At 42.2% G+C, this 25,515-nt stretch overlaps 3 protein-coding genes across 3 annotated transcripts in view; all 3 read left to right on the top strand.

The window, feature by feature from the left end:
• The window catches only part of RHBDL2 (rhomboid like 2), a gene marked incomplete at its 3' end in the record, with an annotated part of 35,272 nt that extends 32,716 nt beyond the window's left edge, over positions 1-2,556 (top strand). Inside the window, exons 6-7 of the mRNA XM_080692512.1 lie at positions 285-346; positions 2,377-2,556. Of these exons, the coding sequence (XP_080548638.1) occupies positions 285-346; positions 2,377-2,556 (242 nt within the window). The remainder of the gene's footprint in view (positions 1-284; positions 347-2,376) is intronic.
• An 8,685-nt stretch (positions 2,557-11,241) lies between these two features.
• Positions 11,242-12,780, top strand: GJA9 (gap junction protein alpha 9; the record flags this gene model as incomplete). Its single annotated transcript, XM_080690532.1, has 1 exon — positions 11,242-12,780. The coding sequence occupies one exon, from the start codon at positions 11,242-11,244 to the stop codon at positions 12,778-12,780; it is 1,539 nt and encodes a 512-aa protein (XP_080546658.1).
• Positions 12,781-14,850: 2,070 nt separating this feature from the next.
• On the top strand, positions 14,851-21,715 carry MYCBP (MYC binding protein; the record flags this gene model as incomplete). The annotated part of the gene is made up of 5 exons (XM_080693144.1): positions 14,851-14,934; positions 15,125-15,197; positions 19,611-19,659; positions 20,124-20,253; positions 21,671-21,715. The coding sequence occupies 5 exons, from the start codon at positions 14,851-14,853 to the stop codon at positions 21,713-21,715; spliced, it is 381 nt and encodes a 126-aa protein (XP_080549270.1).
• Between the last annotated feature and the right edge of the window lie 3,800 nt (positions 21,716-25,515).

Below are 25,515 nucleotides of genomic sequence, written 5' to 3'. Positions count from 1 at the left end.
CTCCCAGGCCTATTTTATACTTTATTTGGAAACAGGCTCTCACTAAGTTGCTGAGAGCCTCACTAAGTAGCCGAGGCTGGCTTCGAACCTGTGCAGTCCTCCTGTGTCCGCCTCCCAAGTGTGGGGATTCCAAGCGTGCGCCACCACGCCCGGCTTATGCAGAGGTCTTAGCATGGAACAGCATGGAGCTAAAATCAGTAATTGTTACCTATTAGTATTAGAGGGCAACAAAATCCACTGTCCCAGAGACCCTGGGGATTCAGCAGGGTGTTTTTTTCTTCTAGTTGTATCTGACATGGGATTTGCTCTCTACAGAAGATTCTTTGTCCCTGCAGATGGGTCTCCGGTGAGTACAGATTTTTTTTTTGTTGTTGTTGTTTTGTTATAGAGAATTAAGCCCAGAGGTGTTCTACCTCCAAGCTACACCCCCAAACCCCTTTGTTCGAATAGGGTCTCACTAAGTTGCTGAGGGCATCGCTAATTTGCTGAGATGAGTCTGAAACCTGTGATCTTATCTCAGCCTCCTGAGTACTGGGATTACAGGCCTGTGCTGTCATGCCCGATTCAGATTCATTGTGTGTGTGTGTGTGTGTGTGTGTGTGTGTGTGTGTGTGTTACTCAAGATTGAATCCAGGGGCATTCTACCTCTGAGTTACACCCACAACCCAATTTTTATTTCTTATTTTGAAACAGGGTCTTACTAAGTTGCAGAGGGTCTCACTTAAATAGCTGAGGCTGATTTTGAACCTGGGAACCTGGGATCCTCCTGTTTCAGCCTTCCAATTACTGGCATTACAAGCGTTCACCACCATGCCTGGCTCAGATTCTTTTCTTAAAATGAAAACTTGTAGCCCAGAGTGGTAGTGCACACTTATAATCCCAGTACTTGGGAGGCTGAGACAGGAGGATTGCAGGTTCTCAGCCAGCCTCAGCTACTTAGTGAGGCCCTCTGCAATTTTGTGAGACCCTGTTTCAAAATAAAGAATAAAAAATAGTACTGGGGATATATGTAGGAGATAAGGATTCAATCCCTAGTGCCACAAAAAGATAAGAAAAGAAAAGAAATTTTTTTTCTTTATCAAAAATGATCATAGAAGAAGGGTTACAGCTGGGCGTGGTGACGCACACTTATAATGCCAGAATTTGGGAGGTTGAGACAGGAAGATCATGGTTCGCAGACAGCCTCAGCTACATAGTGAGGCCCTTTACAATTCAGTGAGACCCTGTTTCAGCATAAAGACTAAAAATAGGGCTGGGGGTGTCGCTTGGGGACTGAGTTCCATCCCCAGTACTGAAAAAAAAAAAAAGGTTATAATCCTATGATTTGGGATAGTCAAATATCTGTTTGGAAGTTTAGAAAATTTCTATGGAAACCAGACTTAGCTCATCCTCACCTCTCTGCACCTCCCATGTCGCTAGCCATTCCAAAACAGGAGAGAAGGGATTTCCTAGCCCCTGTGTTTAATTCTGTATCTCATTTCTATGGGATGTTCCTATTGAGGTCCCTCTTGGCTACTCAGCTCCCTTGGTTGGCATTGCATAGAACCATCCTAAATACTAAGATCAGGAAGAATAACAACTAATGGCCTCTGTCCTATATAACTGGAGAGTGGGTAGAAATCACTTTTTTTTTTTCTCTTTGTATGTTTTATTTACTTTTTGTGGTACTGTAACTGAAACCATAGGCATTCTACCTTTGTTTTTTTTTTGTTTTTTTTTTTTTTTTTTGGTGGTACTGGGGTTCCTGGAAGCCCTTCTACCTCCAGGCCACACTCCCAGACCTATTTTTATACTTTATTTGGAAACAGGGTCTCTTAAGCCAGCATGGCTGGCTTCGAACCTGCACCATCCTCCTGTCTCCGTCTCCCAAGCGCAGGGATTACAAGCATGCGCCACCACGCCGGCTTATTCTTTATTTTGAAACAGAGTCTCACTAAGTTGCAGAGGGCCTCACTAAGTAGCTGAGGCTAGCTTTGAACCTGTGATCCTCCTGTCTCAGCCTCCCAAGTGGGCTTACAAGTGCGTGCCACCACTCCCTGCTTCTCTTCAGACCTTTTTTTTTTTTTTTTTTTCAGTCCTAGGGATGGAACCCAGGGGCATTCTACCTCTGAGCTACACCCCCAACCCCAGTCCTATTTTTTTTTTTATTCTTTATTTTGAAACTGGGTCTCACTGAGTTGCAAAGGGCCTCACTAAGTAGCTGAGGCTGTCCAGGAACTGCAATCCTCCTGTCTCAGCCTCCCAAATGCTGGGATCACAAGCGTGCGCCACCATGCTGGGCTAATACTTGTGTTTGAATAAGAGAAATTCTATGAAAATGCACAATTAGAATTTCCTTCCAATCATTTATTTCCCTTTTCTTCCCTTTCTCTGAAGGTGTCCTTTGCCGCTCACATTGCGGGTGGATTCGCAGGAATGTCCATAGGCTACACTGTGTTCAGCTGCTTTGATAAAGCATTGCTCAAAGACCCAAGGTTTTGGATTGCAATTGCTGCGTATTTCGCTTGTGTCTTATTTGCTGTGTTTTTCAACATTTTCCTATCCCCAGCAAACTGACTTAGCTCTAATATAAGCCCATTAACAAGAAGAGCCCAACAAAGGGAAGATGGAAAATCCTACGAAGAAACAGAGAAGTCCCAGCAAATGTTAACAGCTTTGTAAGGAGAAGTCAGTACTCAATTGCTCAGCTACAAGGATTATTTACAAAAGGAGCTCCTGAGTGCTGGAAGGGGCTTCCAACTGCAAAGGGAAGGAGGATACAAAAATAAGGAGGGTCATTAAATCCAGGCATGTGGTATGTCTGTATATGGCCTATAAAAGAAACTTGTATTCCTGGGAGGACATATTTTGGGGACTGTTTGATAGAATCCATGAATATTGTATTATGCAGAAAATAAAAACTTTTTATATCTGTATCAGACTCTTTTTTTTTTTTTTTTTGAGGCACTGGGGATAGAATTTGGAGGCCTTCTACCTCCAAGCTATACCTCTAGCCCTATTTTTATTCTTTTTTTTTTTTTTTTTGTGGTACTGGGGATGGAAGCCAGGGGCATTCTATCTCTGAGCTATACACCCAACCCTATTTTTTATTCTTTTTTTTTTTTTTTTTTGAAACAGGGTCTCAGTGAGTTGTAGAGGGCCTCACTACGTAGCTGAGGCTGGCTGTGAACCGCGATCCTCCCGGTTCAGCCTCCCAAATGCTGGGATTACAAACATGCCTGGCTTATTCTTTATTTTGAAACAAGGTTTCACTAAATTGCAGGGTCTCACTAAGTAGCTGAGTCTGGTGGTGAGCTACAATCCTCCTGGCTCAACCTCCCAGGAACTGGGATTACAAGTGTACATCACTATGCTCTGTTTATATCCGTATCAGACTCTTTTTTTTTTTTTACTGAGAAAAAAATGAAATTTTAATTATCTTGTGAATCTACTTAGAAAAATCACACACAAGCAATGTTCACAACTATAAATTAAATCTTTTGCACTAAAAAAAAACAACAAACACAAAACCAAAGGCAGGAACTATAAACCTGTATTAATTATCAACTAGTCTTAAGGTTAATTCTTATCAGTAGTTCAGCATTTTCCTCCTTGGCAATTATGTTTTATCACCAATGATCTCCCACAGGGGCACTAGTGATGTATCAGACTCTTGATACTCACTTTTTTTTTTTTTTTTTTTGAGGCACTGTGATCAAACCCAGTGTTCCACCACTGGGTTATATCCCCAGCCCTTTTAAACATGTTTCTAAACACATCTCACTAAATTGCCCAGGCTGGCCTTGAACTTGTGATCTTCCTGCCTCAACCTCCCCAGTAGCTGGGATTACAGGCATGCACCACTGTGCTAAAGTATAGGTTTTAATTAGATAAGTGGGATACATATGTTGTTCTGTAACTTGCTTTAGGACATGACTTAAAGATCTTTCTGTGTCAGTTCATAGAGACATTAATTCTCTGAATGATATAGATGCATGATAACTAACCATTTCTCTACTGGACATTTAAATTGTTGTTGCTTTTTGTACAATTACCAACAGTGAACGTCCTACTACATGCAGTATGTTTCTGAGTGTTTGCTGAATGAATAAATGCATATTTCAAGCTTCCAGAAGCAGAAATGCTGGGTTAGTTCCAATAGATTTAAACTGTATTTTAAACACATGTATCCACTTATATTTTTATTTACAGTATAAGAGAATACCAGTTTCCCCTATTTGGCTAAAAGAAGGTATTATGAATATTTTAAAAATTTTGCAGTTTGATAGTTATAATACTTCATTTGAATTTATATTTCTCTGATTGAGGATGATTATTTTTAAAGTTTATTAATAATTTTATATAATATAAATATATAATTATATAACATTTATGAATATAAAATATACATATAACTTAAACATGAATATGTAATATTTTCTCTGATGAAATTTTTGTATTGAATCTGAATACTAACTATCTTGGCAGGAAATAGTCATCTGCCACGAACAACCCACAAGTCTGCTAGCTCTGAAGAGACCTTTAATGTCCTCAAGTATAATGTATTTTTTTTTTATGGTGCTAGAACTTAAAACTCAGGGGCATTCTACCTCCAAGCTATACCCCTGGACCGTCTAGGTTTTGTTTTGTAACAGGGTCTTGTGGATTGCTGCAAGGCTTCTAAGTTGCTGAGGGCGGCCTCAAATCTGTGATCCTCATCATCCCAGTTATTGGGATTACAGGCATGTGACACCGCATTTGGCATAATACAATTATTATTCATAGAAAACTAGACTGAGGAATAGAATTTATCTATGACATTGGACATTACCTAGTGATTATTAAGGCTGATGACTATGAAGTTATCTAATAAGAAAGACTGGTCACATTACCAAAAAAACGTGATATTGGCAAAATTATAATAAGAAAACACTCAATATCTCTAAACTAGCATGGAACCATTTATTCAGCCTAATTTAGGGCTTGGGACTTTAGTCTTCTAGGTGTATTATTAGGAATATTGGAAGTATTCTTTATCTGTGCTATCCAATAATGTAGCCACGAGGCACATGTAGCTCTTTAGGTTACTATTAAAAAAAAAATGCAGCTGCTATCAGACACAAGCTAGGTTGCAAGTGTTCAGAAGCGAGTGGCTACCTCATTGAACAGAACAGAGCAGCCAGAAAACATTTCCAATGTTGCAGAAGGCTAGCTCTGTTGGACAGTGCTGCTGTAGAAGAATGGGCAGAAAGGGAACGCTGACTTTAGTTCACTGCATTGAACGGAACCGAATTCGCTCTGTGCCTCAGAAGGACGCATCCCGAGGAAAGCTGAAGGTGGCCATGGTATAACTTCTAAGCATGATTTCCTTCTCAGGTTTACCTAAACTAAAAAAGGTTTGTGTTAATCTGCTTTATCTAATTAGGAAACAGTTATTTGGAATGTTTTCTCTTTTGTTTTTAAATTCTGGGGCACTGTTATCTCCGTATACTAGTTTTCATGCTGTTTGTTATGAAAGTTTCCCTTGGTAACTAAATAATACTGCTCCTTCTTTCAGGAAAGAGTATTCTCTTGTCAAAAAAATCTATCCTTTCTTTCTTTTTGGATTATAAAGTTAAGTGTTTATGGTAAAAAATTAAAAAATATATAATTATAAAAAGTTAAGCCGGGGGCATCAAAACGTGTGCACGTATGTCACTGTCAACACGATTTACATTATGAGACTATAATGCACCAATAAAAGCGCAAAAAAGTTAAGTCAATTGTAATCTTATCATTCAGAGATAATCAATATTTTGATGAGTATCATTCTAGAATTTTTTGTATGTATCTTTATATATAAATAAATCTACAATAATGAACTATGCTATTCTGTTTTATAACCTGAATTTCACAGAAACAATATGTCAAATGTCTTGTGTGTGTGTGGTTTGCTGGGGATTGAATCCAAGAGCATTCTATCTGAGTTACACCTCAATCCTATTTTTCATTTGGACACAGAGTCTCACTAAGTTGCTGAGAGCCTCGCTAAGTTGCTGAGGTTGGTTTTGAACCTGATATCCTCCTGTCTCAGTCTCTTAAATACTGGGATTAAAAGTGTGCCCCATCTGGCTTTTCTTTTTATATTTGTATATATTTATCAGTCTTACTATTGGTTGCATAGTATCACATCATGAATGTAACATTGTTTATGTAACCAGCCTTTCTTGTATGAGTAAGTACTTTGGATATTTTCTTTCTTTCTTTTTTTTTTTTTTTTTTTTGCGGGTCTGGGGATGTAACCCAGGGGCATTTGACCTCTGAGCTATACCCCCTGCCCTATTTTTTATTCTTTATTTTTTGAAACAGGGTCTCACTGAGTTGCAAAGGGCCTCATAAGTAGCGGAGGCTGTCTGTGAACTGCTATCCTCTGGTCTCAGCCTACCAAATGCTGGGATTGCAAGCATGTGCCACCACGCCCAGCTCCTTGGTCTCATTTTTTTTTTTTTTTTTTTTTTTTTTTTTGTGGTACTGGGGGGTGGAACCCAGAGGCTTTCTACCTCAGGGCTATACTCCCAGACCCATTTTATATTTTGTTTGGAAACAGGGTCTCACTAAGTTTCTGCGAACTGCAATCCTCTGGTCTCAGCCTCCCAAATGCTGGGATTGCAAGTGTGCGCCACCATGCCCGGCTCTTGGTCTCATTTTAAAAGTGCTTTGTAAGGTGGATGTGGTGGTATACGCTTGTAATCCTAGTACTTGGGAGGCTGAGACAGGAAGATTGCAGATTTGAGGATATCTTCAGCAAATAGTGAGACTTTCATCAACCTATCCAGACCCTATTTCAAAATAAAGAAAAAAAAAAAATAGGGCTGGAGTGTAGTTTGGAGGTAGAATGCCCCAGCGTTCAATCCCCAGTAAAACACACACACACACACACACACACACACACACACACACACACTAAACTCCTTTTCCCTAAAACAAAACAAAACAAAAACAACTCTAAGGACTCTAGAAGTGATTATTTAGAGCCAAAACTAGACGGGCATGTGGCACACAGTTGTAGTTTGTAATCCCAGTACTTGGGAGGCTGAGACAGGAGGATCACAGGTTCCAAAAAACCCTCAGCAATTTAGTGAGCCTCTCAGCAACCTACTGAAACCCTCTTTTCTTTTTTCTTTCTTTTTCTTTCTTCCTCTCTCTCTCTCTCTCTCTCTCTCTCTCTCTCTCTCTCTCTCTCTCTCTCTCTCTTTTTGTGGTACTGGGGATGGAACCCAGGGCTTTTTATTTCCAGGCTACATGCCCAGACCTATTTTTATATTTTATTTGGTAACAAGGTCTCACTGAGTTGCTGAAAGCCTTACCAAGTAGTTGAGGCTGGCTTCGAGCCTGCATGGTCCTCCTGTCTCAGTCTCCCAAGTACTGGGATTATAGGTGTGAGCATCATGCCTGGCTTGAGACCCTCTTTTCAAAGAAGAAATAAAATAAGGCTGGGGATATAGGTCAGAGATATATATAAAAAAAAAGCCCAAACTATCACTAATATTCCTCAATTTAAATAAACTTTTAGTAGAAAATAGATGGTCTCAAGCCAGGCGTGGTGACGCACGTTTGTAATCCCTGCGCTTGGGAGGCTGAGACAAGGAGGATCGCACAGGTTTGAAGCCAGCCTCATCTACTTAAGTGAGGCTCTCAGCAACTTAGTGAGACCCTGTTTCCAAATAAATTATAAAATAGGGCTCGGGGTGTAGCCTGGAGGTAGAAAACCTTTGCGTTACACTCCCCAGTACCACACACACACACACACACACACCAAAAAAAAAAAAAAAAAAAAAAAAAAAAAGAAAGAAAAGAAAGAAAACAGATGATCTCTTAACGTTTCTTTCATGCAAATTTCAGATTTGTTCAAAGAGGAAAACAACATTTAGGCCAACAGTAAGGGGTTGAATGCCAGCTCCAGCTGTCAGACCCTGGGAAAATTCAGGTGTGTCTCAGTTTTTGCATCAGTAAAATAAGGCAAACAACAAATGGGGAAATAGTTACTTCCTAAGATTTTTTTTTTTGGGGGTGATGAACTTGTTAACTACAGTATCTTTCTTAAAAAAAATTTTATTGGTGCATTGTAGCCATACATCTTAATGGAATACAAATGGTGGAGACATACATGCCCCTACTCAATTCCCATCCCATTCCCTCCCCTCCCTCCTTCTCATGCTTGGCTTAGTGATTGACTTTGATGTGTTTTTGTTTTGTTTTTGTTTTGGTACTTGGGATGGAACCCAGGGGCATTCTACCTATGAGCGACACTCTCAGCCCTAGTTTTTTATTCTTTATTTTGAAACAGGGTCTCACTGAGTTGCAAAGGGCCTAAGTAGCTGAGGTTGGCCGCGAACCGCGATCCTCCGGTATGCTGGGATTACAAGCGTGCGCCACCACTCCAGGCTGATGTGCTTGTTAAAGTACATCATGTGCTTTGGAGAATGTTCCTCTTTGCCCTCCCTTCCCCTCAGCTCACTTCATTTGCTCATCTATAGAGTGTCCTTCTTCATCTAGAGTTCTTCCTATGACCCATAGGTCATAGCCTCAGCTACTTATCAGGTCCTCTGTAATTTAGTGAGACACTATTTCAAAACAAAGAATAAAAAATAGGGGTGAGGGTATAATGCGGAGGTAGAATGCCCCTGGGTTCAATCCCCAGTATTGAAAACCAAAAAACAAAAAAACCAAGAAAACAAGAGAGTAAAGGAGTAATCAGGAGAGGTGGTGCATACTTGCAATCCCAAGTGAGGCTCACTGCAATTTGGTGAGACCTTGTTTCAAAATAAATAATAGAAAGCCAGGGTGGTGGTGCATGCTTGTAATCCCAGCATTTGGGAGACTGAGACAGGAGGATCATGGTTCTCAGACAGCCTCAGCTACTTAGTGAGGTCCTTTGCAACTCAGTGAGATCCTGTTTTAAAATAATGAATAAAAATAGGGCTGGGGGTGTCACTGAAAGGTATAATGCCCCTGGGTTCCATCTCCAGTACCACAAAAAAAAAAAAAAAAAAAGAAAGAAAGAATAAAAAATAGGCTGGGAGTTTAGCTTGGAGGTAGAAAGCTCCTGGGTTCAATCCCCAGTACTGGAAAAAAAGAAAAAAAAAGAAAAGGAAACAGTAATAAACGTCAGATAAGTAAGGTGACTTCTGAGCAGGAATCCTACATTTCTATTATTCTTGTTATTATTGTGTTGGGGATTGAACCCAGGCTTCATGCATGCTCAACACATATTGTAACTCTGAGCTACACCAATAATTCAAAAAAATTTTTTTTTGTGGTACTAAGGATTAAACCCAGAAGCATTCTATCTTTCAGATATCCCCCCCTCCCAGCCATATTTTATTTATTTTCCAGCTTGCTACATTTTTTTTTTTTTTTTTTTTTTTTTTGCAGGTCTGGGGATGGAACTCAGGGGCATTTGACCTCTGAGCTACACCCCCTGCCCTATTTTTTATTCTTTATTTTGAAATCGGGTCTCATGGAGTTGCAGAGGGCCTCACTAAGTAGCTGAGGCTGTCCGCGAACCGCGATTCTCCAGGTCTCAGCCTCCCGAATGCTAGGATTACAAGCGTGCGCCACCACACCCGGCTCAAGCTTGCTACATTTTAATAGTAGGTTTTAAGGGATTATGTTTTAGGTCTCATCAGTAACATCAAACAAAGGTCCCGAGTACATATTTTGTTTTTTATTTGGAAACAGAATGTCATTAAGTAGCTGAGGATGGCCTTTAATCAGTAATCCTCCTGTCTCAGCCTCCCAAGTAATGAGATTACAGGCATGAGCCATGGTGCCCAGCCCAACAATTCTATTTTTGTTTTTTTCCAGTACTGGGGATGGAACCCAGGGCCATTCTACCTCTGAGCTACAATCCCAGCCCTATTTTTTGTTCTTTATTTTGAAAAAGGCTCTCACTGAGTTGCAAAGGGCTTCACTAAGTAGTAGCTGAGGCTGTCCTCAAACCACAATCCCCGTCTCAGCTTCCCAAATGCTGGGATTACAAGTGTGCGCCACCATGCCCGGCTATTTCTATTCTTCTTCTTCTTTTTTGCAGTACTGGGGATTCAACACAAGGGCTCTCTACCTCCAAGCTAGCTACACTCCCAGCTTTATTTTTTTATTCTTTATTTTTGAAACAAGATCTCACTAAGTTGTGGAGGGTCTCACTAAGGAGCTGAGGCTGGCCAGGAACCTGCTATCCTCCTGTCTTAGCCTCCCAAGTATGGGATTATAAACGTGCACCTCAACTCCCAGCTCCAACAATTCTATTTTTTTTTTTGTGTGTGTGTATGGGGTACTGGGGATGGAACCTGGGGACCTTTTACCTCCAGGCTACACCCCCAGGCCTACTTTATATTTTATTTGAAAACAGGGTTTCAGTTAGTTGCTGGGAGTCTCACTAAATAGCTGAGGCTGTCTTCAAACCTGTGTGATCCTTCTGTCTCAGCCTCCCAAGTACTAGGATTACAAGCATATACCACCCTGCCCAGCTAACAATTTCATTCTTAATAGTGAATATGTACACTTCTCCTATAGATATAATTTAAAATTTTCTTCACACTGTAATGTTTAAATATAAGTTATTATTATTTTTTTTTGCAGGTCTGGGGGATGGAACCCAGAGACATTTGACCTCCGAGCTACACCCCCTGCCCAATTTTTTATTCCTTATTTTGAAACCGGGTCTCACTGAGTTGTGAAGGGCCTAAGTAGCTGAGGCTGTCTGTGAATCGCGATCCTTCGGTTTCAGCCTCCAGAATGCTGGGATTACAAGCGTGTGCCACCACGCCCGGCTAAATATAAGTGATTTTAAACTCCTGAAATCTAAAATATATTCTCTCTGTGTGTGGGTGGTGCTAGGATTGAGCCCAGGACCATTCTACCTTTGAGCTACACTCTCAACCCTATTTTATTTTTTATTTTGAAATAGGGTCTAAGTTGCAGAGGGCCTTGCTAAATTGCTGGGGCCGGCCACAAACCTGTGATCCCTCTGTCTCAGCCTCCCGAGTACTCGGATTATAGATGTGTGCCATCACACTTGGCTTCAAATATATTCTTTGTGGCAGATTATCACTGCTATCTAGGGGGGAAAGTCAAGCAATCAGTACATGGAAAGAATGACGTTTTGTTCATATTTTGGCTATAGATCTGTTCTGCATTAAGAAACAGTGCTCCCTACAGGATGGAAGGGATTTCTCTGCCTATCTGATGGGGTTCCAAGCTAAGATGGCTGAATAAAGAAGCATGGGGGACTGGAATCTCCTGGGAGGCATTCTGGAGGAAGTCCACATCCACTCCACCGTGACTGGGAAGATCTGGCTCACCATCCTGTTCCTATTTCGAATACTTGTTCTCGGGGTGGCTGCTGAAGGCGTGTGGAAGGATGAGCAGTCTGACTTCATCTGCAATACAGAACAACCAGGATGCAGGAATGCGTGCTATGACCAGGCCTTTCCTATCTCCCTCATTAGATACTGGGTTCTGCAGGTGATATTTGTGTCTTCACCCTCTCTGGTCTACATGGGCCATGCTTTATACCAACTGAGAGTTCTGGAGAAACAGAGGCAGAGGATGAAAGCTCAGTTAAGGAGAGAACTATCGGATGGGATAGAATTCAAGATGCCTGTGGATCAGAGGAGACTGGAGCAAGAGCTTTGTCAGCTGGAACAAAGGAAACTAAATAAAGCCCCGCTCAGAGGCACCTTGCTTTGCACTTATGTGATACACATTTGCATCCGCTCAGTGGTTGAAGCTGGGTTCATGATTGGACAGTACCTTTTGTATGGATTTCGCTTAGAACCTCTTTTTAAATGCCATGGCCAACCATGTCCACATAGAATTGATTGTTTTGTCTCAAGACCCACGGAAAAGACAGTATTTCTATTATTTATGCAATCCATAGCCACGGTTTCACTTCTCTTAAACATTCTAGAAATTTCCCATCTAGGTTTTAAGAAGATTACAAAAGGGCTTTGGGGACGATATAAACTGAAGAATGAACATTCAGAATTCTATGCAAACAAGTCAAAGCAAAATCTAGCCAAATATCAGAGCACCTCTCCAAATTCACTGAAGCGATTCCCTTCTGAACCTGATTATAATCTGTCCATGAAAAAGCAAACAGACGGACTGGCATACCTGAGTTTAAATGCATCTTCTGTGCTTCAGGCAGATCATGGCAATCACAGTGTAAATGGTAAGAAATGCATTTTAGATGAACAAGAAACTACTGTGATGTGCACACTTAACACGACCTGTACTTATCCTCAACACATCCGTGCAAATAACCAAGACACTCATAAAATATTTGCAGAAGAGCCTAACGGTAACCCCGTAAGGGAAAAAAGACAAACCGATGGCAAAGACGGCAAAAAGAGCCCCAGTTTTAGAGATCACTGTTCTGTTCCAGGTACCGCTTTAGATACAGACAACCACATGAGGCAGTCACCCCAGGAGGATTGCTTCTTGGCAGCCACCTGCACCTGGAAGCCTGGGTGGCTGGGTGCTACACGGATGCCCTCAAAAGAAGATGAAAAACAGGGGTTACGACCTAAAGGGAACCTCCAGGGCCAGTTGAGAGAGGGCACAGTCAGAACCCTTCCTCTTTCACAGGAAGACTCCCAACCACTTGACATCACCAATGCTCCTGATCCTTTGGGAGAGTGGCCCTTTGAGCCAATGTCTGTCAGAACCTGCAACAATCCCACTGTTTGTCCCACACATTTAATGCCCTCGAGGAACAACTATCTCAGTAGGCGGGTGTCCACAGACCTTCAGATATGAAGTGTTGCTGCTCTGGGATATTCTGCATATTATATCATCAAAGCCGAAACCTAACAGTAGTAGAGAATGGAGAAATTAGATAAGAGCAGATGTTGAGCAAGACGTCTGCAAACTCATTTCAGAAGTGGAAAAACGGCTCTAATTCTGAACTGTGAAGGGAAAGTCGTAAATCCGCAGACAATTCAGAAGTTTTTAACCCCCCCCCTTCAAAATGGGTGAAACTGATTTTTGATAACATGTTTAGAATTGATGCTAAATAGTTTGTTTCTCACAGCCTTAGGAAGTTTTATTATATAGAAGTTTATATAGATCTTCCCACTATATAATTCCTCCTTTAGTTATTATATTTTGGTAGTAGGGATTAAAACTAGGGACATTCTACCTCCAAGCTACAACCCCAGTCCATTAATTTATTTAATTTATTTATTATTTATTGTGGTACTGAGGATGGAACCCAGGGGGCTTCTACTTCTGGGCTACACCCTTAATTCTAGTTTATTTTGTATTTGGAAACAGGTCTCCAAATTGCTGAAAGCCTAAGTTGCTAAGGATAGCTTCAAATCTGCGATCCTCCCATCTCAGCCTCCCAAGTACTGGCATTACAGGTGTGCACCACCACACCTGGCTTAAATTTTTTTTTTTTTTGTTTTGAAACAGGGTCTCTTAGCCAGGCTTGGTGGTGCGTGCTTTTAATCCCTTGGGAGGCTGAGACAAGAGGATCGTAGGTTCATGCCCAGCCTCAGCAACTTAAGCCCTCTGCAACTTAGCGAGACCTCTTTCAAAACAGATTAAAATAGGGCTGGTGGGGGGTTAGCTTGGAGGTAGAATGCTCCTGGGTTCCATCCCTAGTGCCACAAAACCAACCAACAAATCAACCAACCAGGGTCTCAGCTAAGTTGCTGAGGCTGATCTCGAACCTGCAATCCTCCTGTCTCAGGCTCCCAAGTGCTAGAATTACTGATGTGTGCCACCTCCCCCAGGTACTTACTAATCTTTCCTCTTTGGATACTAGGGTAATATTGTTGGCTCTCGGATTTAGTAACTTAGTTTTCTTATAGTCCAGAACCTGATGTGTGTTGAGTATAATCATAATATTGTTATAAGTGAATAAAATCTTTAAAAAAATTCAAGACTATCACCAGTTTATTTATTGGCAGACCTGGGGATTGAACTCAGGGGCTTTCGACCTGTGAGTCACACTCCCGCCCCAGCCCTGTTTTTTATTTACTTTGAAACAGGGTCTCACCAAGTTGTGGAGGGCCTCACTAGGTAGCTGAGGCTGTCCTCGAAGCTGTGATCCTCTTGTCTTAGCCTCCCAAATGCTGGGATTACAAGTGTGTGCCATGACGCCCCGCTCTCATCAGTTTATAACAATCTGCTTTCCGGATTGGAGTCCTTTAATACTCACTGGTTCCCTAACCTCCTTACTTTACGGACGTATTTATCCTATAGAAATGTAAGAATAAACAATCAACAAACAGCCCCTCCCCATGTTTAGCCCAGTACCCGGCACAACAGTAAGGGTTCAAAAAAGGCAGGCTTTTATTAGCACGGTGTGCTCACCATCCAGAAGTCAGCCGCCAAACAAGGAGACTCCCAATGTGAAAGCTGGAGTCCAAACATACGAAATCCAAGTGGCCAGTGACTCTAGTGGGATTTTTTCTGGATGAGAGCCCCAAAGCCCAGCACACATAGGACACCATAGCTTCCTCGATCCCAGTGGACCAGGTTGCGCCCTTTATTTACCACGTGGGCGACCCAGTCTCCAAGTGAAGTCCCAGGGTCCCCGGGCCCGCAGGCCCCGCCCCCGGGCGCCACGCCCACCCTGGGCCCCACCTGGCCTCCCTCCCAAACCCCGGCCTCCGGCTAAGCAACCGAACCACCCGCCGCGGGACCGGAAGAGGAAGGAAAGGTGTGCTCGGAAAGCCGGAGGGGCGGGCGTACGCAGTCTCCCTCGGCTCAGCTGGCTACGGGGGATGCAGAGCGTCCTGGTTTCCATGAAAACAGGCCACACCCCGGCGGCCCGGGCCCGAGGTTTGCAAGTGCGCAGGCGCGCGCGCCGTTCTGCGCATGAGCAGAGCGGCTCCAAGCCCGCCCGCCACGGTCTCCGGCGCCAGCTACGCCGCGGCCGCTGTCACCATGGCCCATTACAAAGTGAGGGGGCGCGGCGTGGCCGGGGGCGTGCGGGCGGCGGCCGGCCGCGGGTCGGCCCCGGGAGGGAGTTGGGGCGCGCGCGCAGGTTTGGGGGCCGGAGGCGGCGGGCGGAGGCGGGGCGCGGACGCCCAGCGCCTTCTCCCTGCCCTGGCCCCGGGGCTCCGGTCTCTGACCCGCGGTGTCTCCCCAGGCCGCCGACTCGAAGCGCGAGCAGTTCCGGAGGTACTTGGAGAAGTCGGGGGTGCTGGACACGCTGACCAAGGGTGAGCACGGGCAAGGAGACTTGTGCCCGCGGCGTGCTCCTCGGCACGGCTGCCCAGAGGCCGGGCGTGGGGCGAGAGGGAGAACAGGTGGGCGCCGAGGGTCCCCGGCGGGCCCGGGGCTCGGCGCGCTCTGTTTGTAGTGCGCTGCCCCGCGGCGGGGCCCCGCTCACGCCGCCGCTCTCCGCGCCGGGAGTGAAACTCTTGCAGCTGTTGCAAAGTCTCTCCAACTTCCGTTGCCTTGCCTGGAGCAGCCGCAGTGGACATGTTTGTTAAAGACCTTGAGATCCCGGTTCTTTCCGCCGTAAGGAGTTTGCAGAGTCCACAGAATCTCAAGGAACAGTTTCCCTCGAACTAAGGGCAACTGGAAGAGTGGCCAAATTGGAAAGTGAGCTATAAAATAGCCGGACGAGCCTACTCCCCGGTGTAGGCGATTCATAGGCAATTCGGCTGTGGCTCCGAACCCCCTGTTTTCTTAGTCTATAGCAATTCCTATCTTGTGTAGATTTAATAATTAAAGTAAAATGACAGTTTAAAGAGTTTAGTTGTTACAGTGTTTACACTTTGAAAGTGGAAGTTTACTGTCACACTGTATCTTTTCCTTCCTGGGTTCAAGTTCTAAGCAGGAGTGCAGTATCCGGAGAGTGCAGTACTGCTTACTTCATTAGCCCGCCAGTATTTTCATTGCCTGCTATCTGCTACTCAGGGCACTGGCTGGTATTTTTATTTTTCTTTTTTATACCGGGGATCGAACTCAGGGGTTCACTGCCACTGAGCTACATGCCTAGCCCTACTTGTTTTAGAGATGTGATCTTGCTGAGTTTGAACTTGTCATTATCCGGTGTCAGCCTCCCTAGTTACTGGGGTTACAGGTATGCTTCACTTGCTTGGCACTGGCTGGGATTTTCAATTGTGTAGCATGGAATTGCTGGCAGAGATGAGGACCTAGAACAGGAAGTGACTGGAAAACAATTCGGTAACTGTTCTTTGGGCAGAAGTAAAGATTAGGGAGAACTCTACTGGGAGAAGGACCCCTTGATATTAGCAGAAAGCAGGGCTTCTCATTCGCATGAGGAGATGGGCTGGCAATTTTGAATTGCTGCCTACTTTGGGTTCATATGCTAGTTTCCTTATGTGTCTGCAAATAAATTTCAGCAAAAAAGTACTCTGTGAAAGTGCTGTGCTGTGTTGTCTCTGGAAGTGTTGCAGATGCCTGGAATGTTGTTCTCTCAAGAAATCCATATGTTCATCTCTTTTCAATTAACCATTTCATTCAGGTCTCTGTTTTCATGAGGGTGTATATTAGTTGGGGAGACAGTGTCAGCTAGTGATGTGTTATGACTAAAACCATGCCAAGGTTAGGGGGTAAAGTGTGATGGGTGGGATGTGTCTTCCATATTACATAGAGGTGGGGGGAAGACCTTTCTTTGGAAGTAACCTTTGAGCAGAGATTTGAATGAAATAGTTTATGTTGTCAAGAGTTCCAAGAAGTGTGTGTGTGTGTGTGTGTGTGTGTGTGTGTGTGTGTGTGTGTGACAGAGAGAGAGAGAGAGAGAGAGATAGATAGATAGATATCCTATTGGGGATTGAACCCAGGGGTTCTATAGGATTCTACCTCTGAGTGACACCCCTAGCCCTATTTTATTTTTCATTTGGAAATAGGGTCTCGCTAAGTTGCTGAGAGCCTCACTAAATTGCTGAGACTGGCTTTGAATGTACAATCCTGTCTCAGCTGCCAAGTACTGAGATTATAGGCATGTGCCACCTCTCCCTGCTCCAGGAAATATATTTCACCCCTAAGCTGAAAATCTGATATCCAAAATGCTCCAAAGGCTGAAACTTTTTGAGCACTGTCATGATGCTAGAAATGGAAAATTCTATACCTGACTACATGTGACAAGTCACTAAAATACTGGATAAAATTACCTTCAAAGCCATATATATCTAAGATATATAGGAAACAATTTTGCGTTTAATCTTCCATCTCATCCTCAGTGTATCTTCTACGATATGTATAATCAAGTGTTCCAAAGTCTGAAAAAATTATATTCTGGTTCCAAGCATTCTGGGTAAGGGATACTGGACCTATATAATAAGTGAGGGTGGCTGGAGGGGCAGAATGGGCAAAGGCAGGAAAGTGACATTTGTAGGAGATAATTGACCACACAGAGGATTCATTCCTTCATGAGACTGGGAACCCCTGGAGGTTTCTTTTACTTCACACACATCCACAGGAATCTAACCCCTCAATCTCCTTAGATTTCCCATCTCCTAAATAACATCAGACAGCATAGTGTCTATTAATATTTATTTGAAATTTGATTTTTGGCTTCAAACATGGATATTTTGCACAAATTTAATTAATTTTTAGTCCATTTATTTTCAAGAGGATTTGAAAATGCTTTTAACATTAAAACTGTTAGAGGGAAGAACTCAAGTTCAAAGCCAGCCTCAGCAACTAGTTTTTGAGTTTCTCAGGATTTTAACCAAAAAAAAAAAAAAAAAAAAAAAAAGCTGGGTGTGGTTGTATAGGCTTGTAATCCCAGTACTTCAGAGGCTGACACAGGAAGATGGAGGGGTTGGCGGTCAGCCTCAGTAACTTAGTGAGACCCTGCTTCAAAATAAAGAATAAAAATAAGCCGGGTGTGGTGGCACACGCTGGTAATCCCAGCATTCGGGAGACAGACTGGAGGATCGTGGTTCGCAAACAGCCTCGGCTACTTAATGAGGGCCTCCACAACTTAGTGAGACCCTGTTTCAAATTAAAGAACAAAATTAAGGCAGGGGGTGTAGCTCCGAGGTCGAATACCCCTGGGTTCCATCCTCAGACCCACACACACACAAAGAATAAAAAACAGGGTTGGGGGTTGGGTGTAGCTCAGAGGTAGAACTCCTCTGGGCTTAATACCCAGCACCAAAAAAAAAAAAAAAAAAAAAAAAAGCTGGGGTTTGGCTCCCCAATGCTCCCCTCAAAAAAACATACAACACTGTTAGAGGATGGCTTGAGATAAAGTGATAAATTATTTGGAAGAAGAGGCATTTCATTTGTGATTCTCCTATCTTAGCCTCCCACGCCCAGCAGCTTTTATCAAGTTTTTCAAAGGATTCCTAGTACAAAACAGCCACAGGTTAGAGAGATTTTTATCTGAATAAATTCCAGGAAGTATCTTTTCAGTGAAAAATGAGCAAGGTAGCGCTCACATGAGCTATTGGATATGAAATCACTGTAGTATTTATTTATTTTTTTGGTGGAACTGGGGTTCCTGGAAACCCTTCTACCTCCAGGCTACACTCCCAGACCTATTTGATTGTTTTTTTTTTAAATTTGTAAACAGGGTCTCTTAAGCCAGCATTATCCTCCTGTCTCCGCCTCCGAAGCTTGGGATTACAAGCATGTGCCACCACACCCGACTGTAACGTCTATTTTAATGCTGTTTGGAGCATCCTGATTACTGTTGTATATAAAACTTCATTCTTGAACACTTTGAATTGGAAGCCTCAAAACTTTTTTCCCCACACTCTTCTGCAGGTCACTATCCTCTTTTACCAGATCTCCACTTAAGCCACTTAATCTTTTTTCTGGCCATTAACCTTGTCTTACTTCAGCTTGTCTTCCACTGAGGTCAGAAGTGATCTGGTCACTCCCCTGCTTAAAACTGTTTGTGTTCCTCAGGGTCAAAGTCCAACCGAGGCTGGGCCCTTCCCTCCACACTCTGGCTGGGCCACCTTTCCAGCCACATTACAACTATTCAGCCAGACTTGAGATGCCAGTTCCTCCTCATGTTGTTTCCTTGTCCCTTGGGCTTTCCCATTTTATCTGAAACACTCCTACTAGGTCTTTCCCTCTCTTGCAAGCCTTCAGTGATGCCCTAAGCTACGAATTTTCAGTGTGTTCCTATATCCCACTATCCAGTGCTGTGCTTGACGGTCTCTTTTGTTTTCCTTGTGGTATTGGAGATTGAACCTTCAAGCTATACCCCAGACCTATTTTATTTTTACTCTTTGTAGTCCTAGGGACTGAACCCAGGAGCGTTCTACCACTCAGCTACATCCCTAGCCCTATTTTTTTAATTGTTATTTTGAAACAGGGTGTTGCTAGGTTTTAAGAGTCCCAGTACTTGCTGAGGCTGCCCTCAGTCCTGGGACGCTCCCGTCTTAGCCTCTCTGTACTAGGAACACGGGCGTGCACAACTGCACCTGGCTGCCTTGATGCTCTGTCTGGTCCTCTTGCACTGGGCTGTAAGTTCATCTGCAGCAGGGGCCACCTTGTGTGTCTTGCTTATCACCTTATGGATAATCTTAGCAATACGCCTGGTATATAGCAAGGACTTAATAGTTACTGAGTTGCAGAGTGTAAGTTTAGCCATTCAAATTTAAGATTTTAATTGTTGCTCTTTCTGCTTTTTTGATTTGCAGTGTTGGTAGCCTTATATGAAGAACCAGAGAAACCTAATAGTGCTTTGGAGTATCCTTTTCATCTTTGAAGTCAGAAAAAGGCCTTACTTTTGAAATTTTTATTTTTCACATACATAATAACCTTTAAGATACTTTTGCTTATTAAAAAGGTTATTTTCCAGCCAGGAATGGTGGTACATGCTTGTAATCCCAGTACATGGGAGGCTGAGACAGGAAGATTGCAGGTTCAAAGCCAGTTTTGGCAACTTAGCAAGGCTCTCAGCAACCTCGTGAGACCCTGTTTCCAAATAAGGAAAAAAAAAGGGGGGGGGGCTGAGGGTGTAGCTTGGAGGTGGAATGCCTCTGGGTTCAATCCCCAGTACCAAAATAAATAATAAATATTTTTTTTTGGGGGGTGATGATCTCTGGTGGGTGGGTGACTCTGGCCAGGGATATTAATATATCCCTGCTTTCCTGAGCTATTTCATTAGTTTCATTCAGTTCTAAAAAGTAAGTTCTTAACATTGATAATAGTTTTTTAAAGCATCACTTAGGAGCTGCTACCCCAGAAAATCCAGAAATAGAGCTGCTTCGCCTAGAATTGGCAGAAATGAAAGAGAAATATGAAGCTACTGTAGAAGAAAATAAAAAACTGAAAGCAAAGGTAAATGAAAGGGACTCATGTTAAAAATGTCTCCTCTAATGATTATATGATCAAAACCTCATTAAAATGGACAGCTGGGAAAGGAGGAAGGTGAATAGTCAATTTGAATTAAATGCAAGGCAAACTTATGTCCTAAGAAATCACAAGACAAATTGTAAATAGGACAAGCAAAGTGTGGTTAAGAAGATGTTCTTGGGAACCTGCATCAACAAAAAGATAGAAATAGTAGTTAATGCTGCTTCTAAGTAAATGGAGAATTCTGAGATTCTCAACTAGGTCAGGTCAGTCTAGGGCTACTGTTTTGTGAATGGTCCCTCCTAGGTTGTGCAGTTCACAGTCTGCGCTGTCAATATGATGACCCTGGGTTAATAAATTTACAGAAGTAGACAGTATTTAATTTTATCTAGGGTTGAAGTTTTTTCTTCAGATTCCCATGAGAATTTTCATAAAGTCCAAATAGTCAACTTTAAATCTTTGAGGTTTTACCACATTCTGAATCACATAATACATATTATGCTACTCTAGATATTTCTCATAATGTGTTTTCTACCATCTTCCCAACAACTCTGTGAAAAGTAAAATAGGTACTCATTACTCATGCCATTTTGTAGGTGAAGAATCTAAACTACAGTGCAGTTTAATAAAGTTTTTAAATTGGAAGAACTTAAAGCTTAGCCTAGTGTTCCTGCAAAGAACCACAACTTAACATAGAAAACACAGTATCTCAAATTATCTAAGATTACACACTATATGTGTAAATGCTACTTAATTCCTGGGACCTTCTAAGTCAAAGATAGTACTTCTCATTAACAAACCATATATATATATATTTTGTGTGTGTGTGGTACTGGGGATTGAACCCAGGGACATTCTACTTCTGAGCCACATCTTTAGTCCTGCTTTCTTTTGAAATGGTGTCACTGGGTTTTTGAGAGTCTTGCTACTTGGTGAGGTTGCCCTAGAAACTGTGATCCTCCTGTATTAGCCTCCCAAGTACTGAGATTACAGGCATATGCTACCACACCCAGTGAACAGCCATATTAATACACGTTATGTAACTCCCTCTACTTCTTAGGGAAAATTTCATAAACTTTTGGTGGAGAAGTTCTTTATAAGCCACAACATCTTTGGGTAGATATAGAATATTGCATATCAAGTATTTGAATAGTTCAGGCACAAACTGAAATTGTAGGTTTCTCAATAACATACGTTTACATCAGATTGTGGCTTTCACTAGGTTTGATTGTATTAAATCTTAAATCACTGGTTTAAGAAGCAAAATACAGAAACTTATTACTGATTCAGTAACTAAATTGAATATAATAATAGTTAACTCATTTTGTTTTGATAATAAGTTTTTTTTTTTTACCTAATTTAGAATAAAATTCACTTAAACTCCTCTGTCTTTGCCCCATAGCTTGCTCAGTATGAACCACCTCAGGAGGAGAAGCGTGCTGAATAGGATTCTTCTCAGTTGAAAAGACACTGAAAAATGGTTTTGTATGACTTGAATAGTTTGTATAGTATATAATCTTTTCTGAACAGATGCTATAAAACTTTTAATATGTTAAATTCACCTATCACTTTAACTGTTATAGACACAAATACTTAGAATCACCAATAAAAAATCAATCTAATGTTCTTTGGGTCTTAAAGCAGAGGAATCCAAAGTAAATCCCCCCAAAACAAAAACAAAAATCCTGAAGAGCCATTTAATTCATTCCTTAAAAGACTTTCTATTTATTAGTCTGATTAGTAATGGTGGTACTTGTTATATTTTAGCCAAGGAGTTCAGCATGAAACTGTTCCTTAGGTTAGTTCAGAATATGAGCATAGGTACAATCTTCTTGAAGACGGCAGCCAGTGTTCATATTCTCTGTAGGCAGCTGGAGATCTGTGTGACCTAAGATGCTTTGCATGGGTTCCCATTAATCTTCTGCTCTTGTTTATATAACGCGGAACAAATTACTCTTCTTTGCCACCACTTTGCCTTAGATAACTGTGTGTGTGCCAGTTTGAACTGACACCACGTTTTCCTTCTATGCAAACATGCCCTATCTGATAATGTCTCCTTGCTCTGCTGAGTGCTTTAGTGAGTCCTAGTTGCACGTTATCCTTTCTGTTTTGTTTTTCAATTTGATTAATAATGCAGTTAACCTTGATTGTAATTTATGTAACTTTAAACAAGATCACACTGGCACCCTGCCTTACTTAGTTGAGTGTAGAACAGAGGTAAATAGAAAATTCTGGGTTCACACACAACTGGGAGGAAAAGGGGAATGAGCCATATATCATAGGCAATTATGGTTTCTGGGTGTAATTATCTAGTGCTTTTTTTCCCCATCAAAGTATTTTTTTAGCTTTGAATTCATTTTATCTTCATTATCCCTGTGAAGTAGGTAGGGCAAGTATGAGGGGAGTTTGGGTGCTGAATTTTTAGGCCAAAGACTGATAGCGAATACAGCTGTGTGTTCATACTAACCGTGGAACTTTGGGCACCTCAGATAACCGCTCTGAGATTCTCTTTCCTCAACTGTTAAGTGACTCTCTGTGCTGCCTACCTCACAGGGTTGTTGTGAGGGTCAAATGAGAATGTATGTGTACGATCTGTAAATGGTAAAGCACTATGTTCTTGTTTGCTAGTCCTTTTTCCTTTCTTTTGGAAGCCTGATGGTCAGATGCTTTGTTTTGTTGCTCACTCATTTTTCTCATGTTGACTGACTTTTTAAGGAAGCATTCCTACTTCATGTCTGTTAGCCCCTGTTGGAGAACCCGTCTCTGTTGTTTGATCAGAACACATATCCAAGGCAAGCTAGTTTAACTAGCTGGGACACTGGCACCTGCTGAAGACTGTGACCGGGTCAGTTATAAGGGCATTCCCATCAGTCACGTTGACAGGAATGTGGCAATGGTTTGTGTCTCTTCTAGTCACAAGTTTATTTTTGGAGGGATGCCAGGTACTTGTGAAGAACATTTACTTGGATAGCCTTCTCTTTTCCCAATTTGAGTGCCTCTTGCATGGTACACAGTGGGCCAAATTCTGGGTGTGATTAAGTTGGACTGGAAGTGGCTTATGGGGCATGTATATAAACAGTATGAGGTGCATTAGGATGTGCTAACAACTGTAAAAATAATAAAACATGGCCCCAAATGGGGATTCTGAAGAAAGGAAGGACTTGGCGGCTGTAAGCAGTTGGTATGGCAGTCCCTTTGTGGATACAGACAAGTAGACATTATTTTTCTTTTTTCTGACAGTCAACCCTCATTTGCTATTTTTTCTCATGGAACGAATATTAGTATTTACGTCAGTAAGACAGTGACTCTTACACCATCTTTTTAATCAGAGTAACAACATATGGGCTGGATAATCACACCATTAGATGGAACTGACCTGCTTAAACTGCTGTATCAGCCACTGACTTGTAAGGATTCAGGGTCAGCCTGGCCTCCCGAGGTTCTCTTCATTTCTGTCAAGGATTTGGATGAAGACTGTACAAGATTATGCTCAATGGATTGGAAAAATGGATCTCTTCAGTTTCTGCTCGGCTTCAGCTGCCCTATCTATAAGATCTAGATTTTACATCTTGCCTACCTCACAATGTTGTTGTAAGGATAAATTAAATATAACATGTAAAAAGTGCCTTGCGAACTATAAAAGGAGTACATATAGATCAGGTGGTATTGATGCCAAATCTGTTAATTGCCACCAAATTGGAAGGGCTGGTTGGTAGCCTATTTTGGAACGAGTTTTAAAATGATTATCAGTCTGGAGTACCCCAACTGCTAGGCCTAAACTAAAAGTTGAAATATCAAGTCTTAGCTGGGTGTGGTGGCGCATGCTTGTAATACCAGTACTTGGGAGACTGAGATAGGATCGCAGGTTCGTGGCCAAGCTCAGCTACTTAGGCCTTCTGCAGCTTAGGCCCTGTTTCAAAATAAAGAATAAGCCGGGAGAGGAGGTGCACACTTGTAATTCCGGTACTTGGGAGGCTAAGCCAGGAGGATCACAGGTTTACAGCCAGCCTCAGGCCCACTGTAACACTGGGAGACCTTGTTTCAAAATAAAGAATAAAAAAATAGGGCTGGGATATAGCTCAGAGGTAGAATGCCCCTGGGTTTATTCACTAGTTCTGCAAAAAAAAGTCTTATATATAGGTCAGTAAATGTAGTTATACATTTAGTTTAGACAACAGGACTGCCGACAAAGTTCTAGTTAAGTGATTATCAGTGTGAACCACTAATATTTCATGAATATTTAAAAAAATTTCATTCTGAGCTGGGTGTGTTGGCCCACACCTGTAATCCCAATACTTGAGAGGATGAGACAGGAGGATCTGGTTTGTGGACAGCCTCAGCTACTTAGTGAGGCCCTCTGCAACTTCTTATTTGAGACCCTGTTTGAAAACAAAGACTAAAAATTCTGGCTGGGCGTGTAGCTCAGAGGTAGAATGTCTTTGGGTTAAATCCCCAGCACCAAATACACAAAAATTTCATTTTGTAGAGCATTAATAGAAATATTGTCCAAGCTGCCGTGGTGGCACACACTTGTGATCCCAGTACTTGGAAGGCTGAGACAAGAGGATTGCAGGTTCGTGGCCTGCCTCAGTTATTTAGTGAGGCCCTCCACTCCATAACTTAGTGAAACTCTGTTTCAAAATAGGGAATAAAAGCAGAATGTGGTGGCTAACCCTTGTAATCCCACTTGGGAGGCTGAGATAGGAGGATCCTTGCAGGTTTGAAGCCAGCCTCAGCTACTTAGGCTTTCAGCAACTTAAGACTCTTTTTATTTAAAAACAAAATGTGTGTGTGTGTGTGTGTGTGTGTGTGTGTGTGTGTGTGTGTAAATAGGGCTCGTGGTATAGCTTGGAGGTAGAAGTCCCCTGGTTTCAATCCCCAGTACTGAAAAAAAATATTGTCAAGGTGCTGAATAGTCATCTTGAGAGCTGTATTGATTAGTATTGCTCTGTATTGTTCGGCATTTGGAGGAGGCTGACAAGCTTGAATGCTTCTAAAGGGAGAGTAACACGGGGAGGGAATTTGAGAGTATAAGCCTATGTTGTTCAATATGTTAGCCACCAACTGTATGTGACAATTAAAAAGTTCCTCAGTCACACTGGCAATGGTTTTTGTGTGCAGTTCCCATGTGGCATGTGTTTGGTAGCTACCATATTGAACACTACAGATATAGGACATTTCTATCATCACAGAAAGTTCTATGGAGCAGCACTATAGAGGAAATAGTCAAGCCTGATATGCATGCCT

Source organism: Muscardinus avellanarius, assembly GCF_963383645.1.
Source record: "Muscardinus avellanarius genome assembly, chromosome: 3".
NCBI classification, from domain to species: domain Eukaryota; kingdom Metazoa; phylum Chordata; class Mammalia; order Rodentia; family Gliridae; genus Muscardinus; species Muscardinus avellanarius.
The sequence above is the reverse complement of the archived record's forward strand: the minus strand, read 5'-3'. Positions and strand labels throughout refer to the sequence as shown.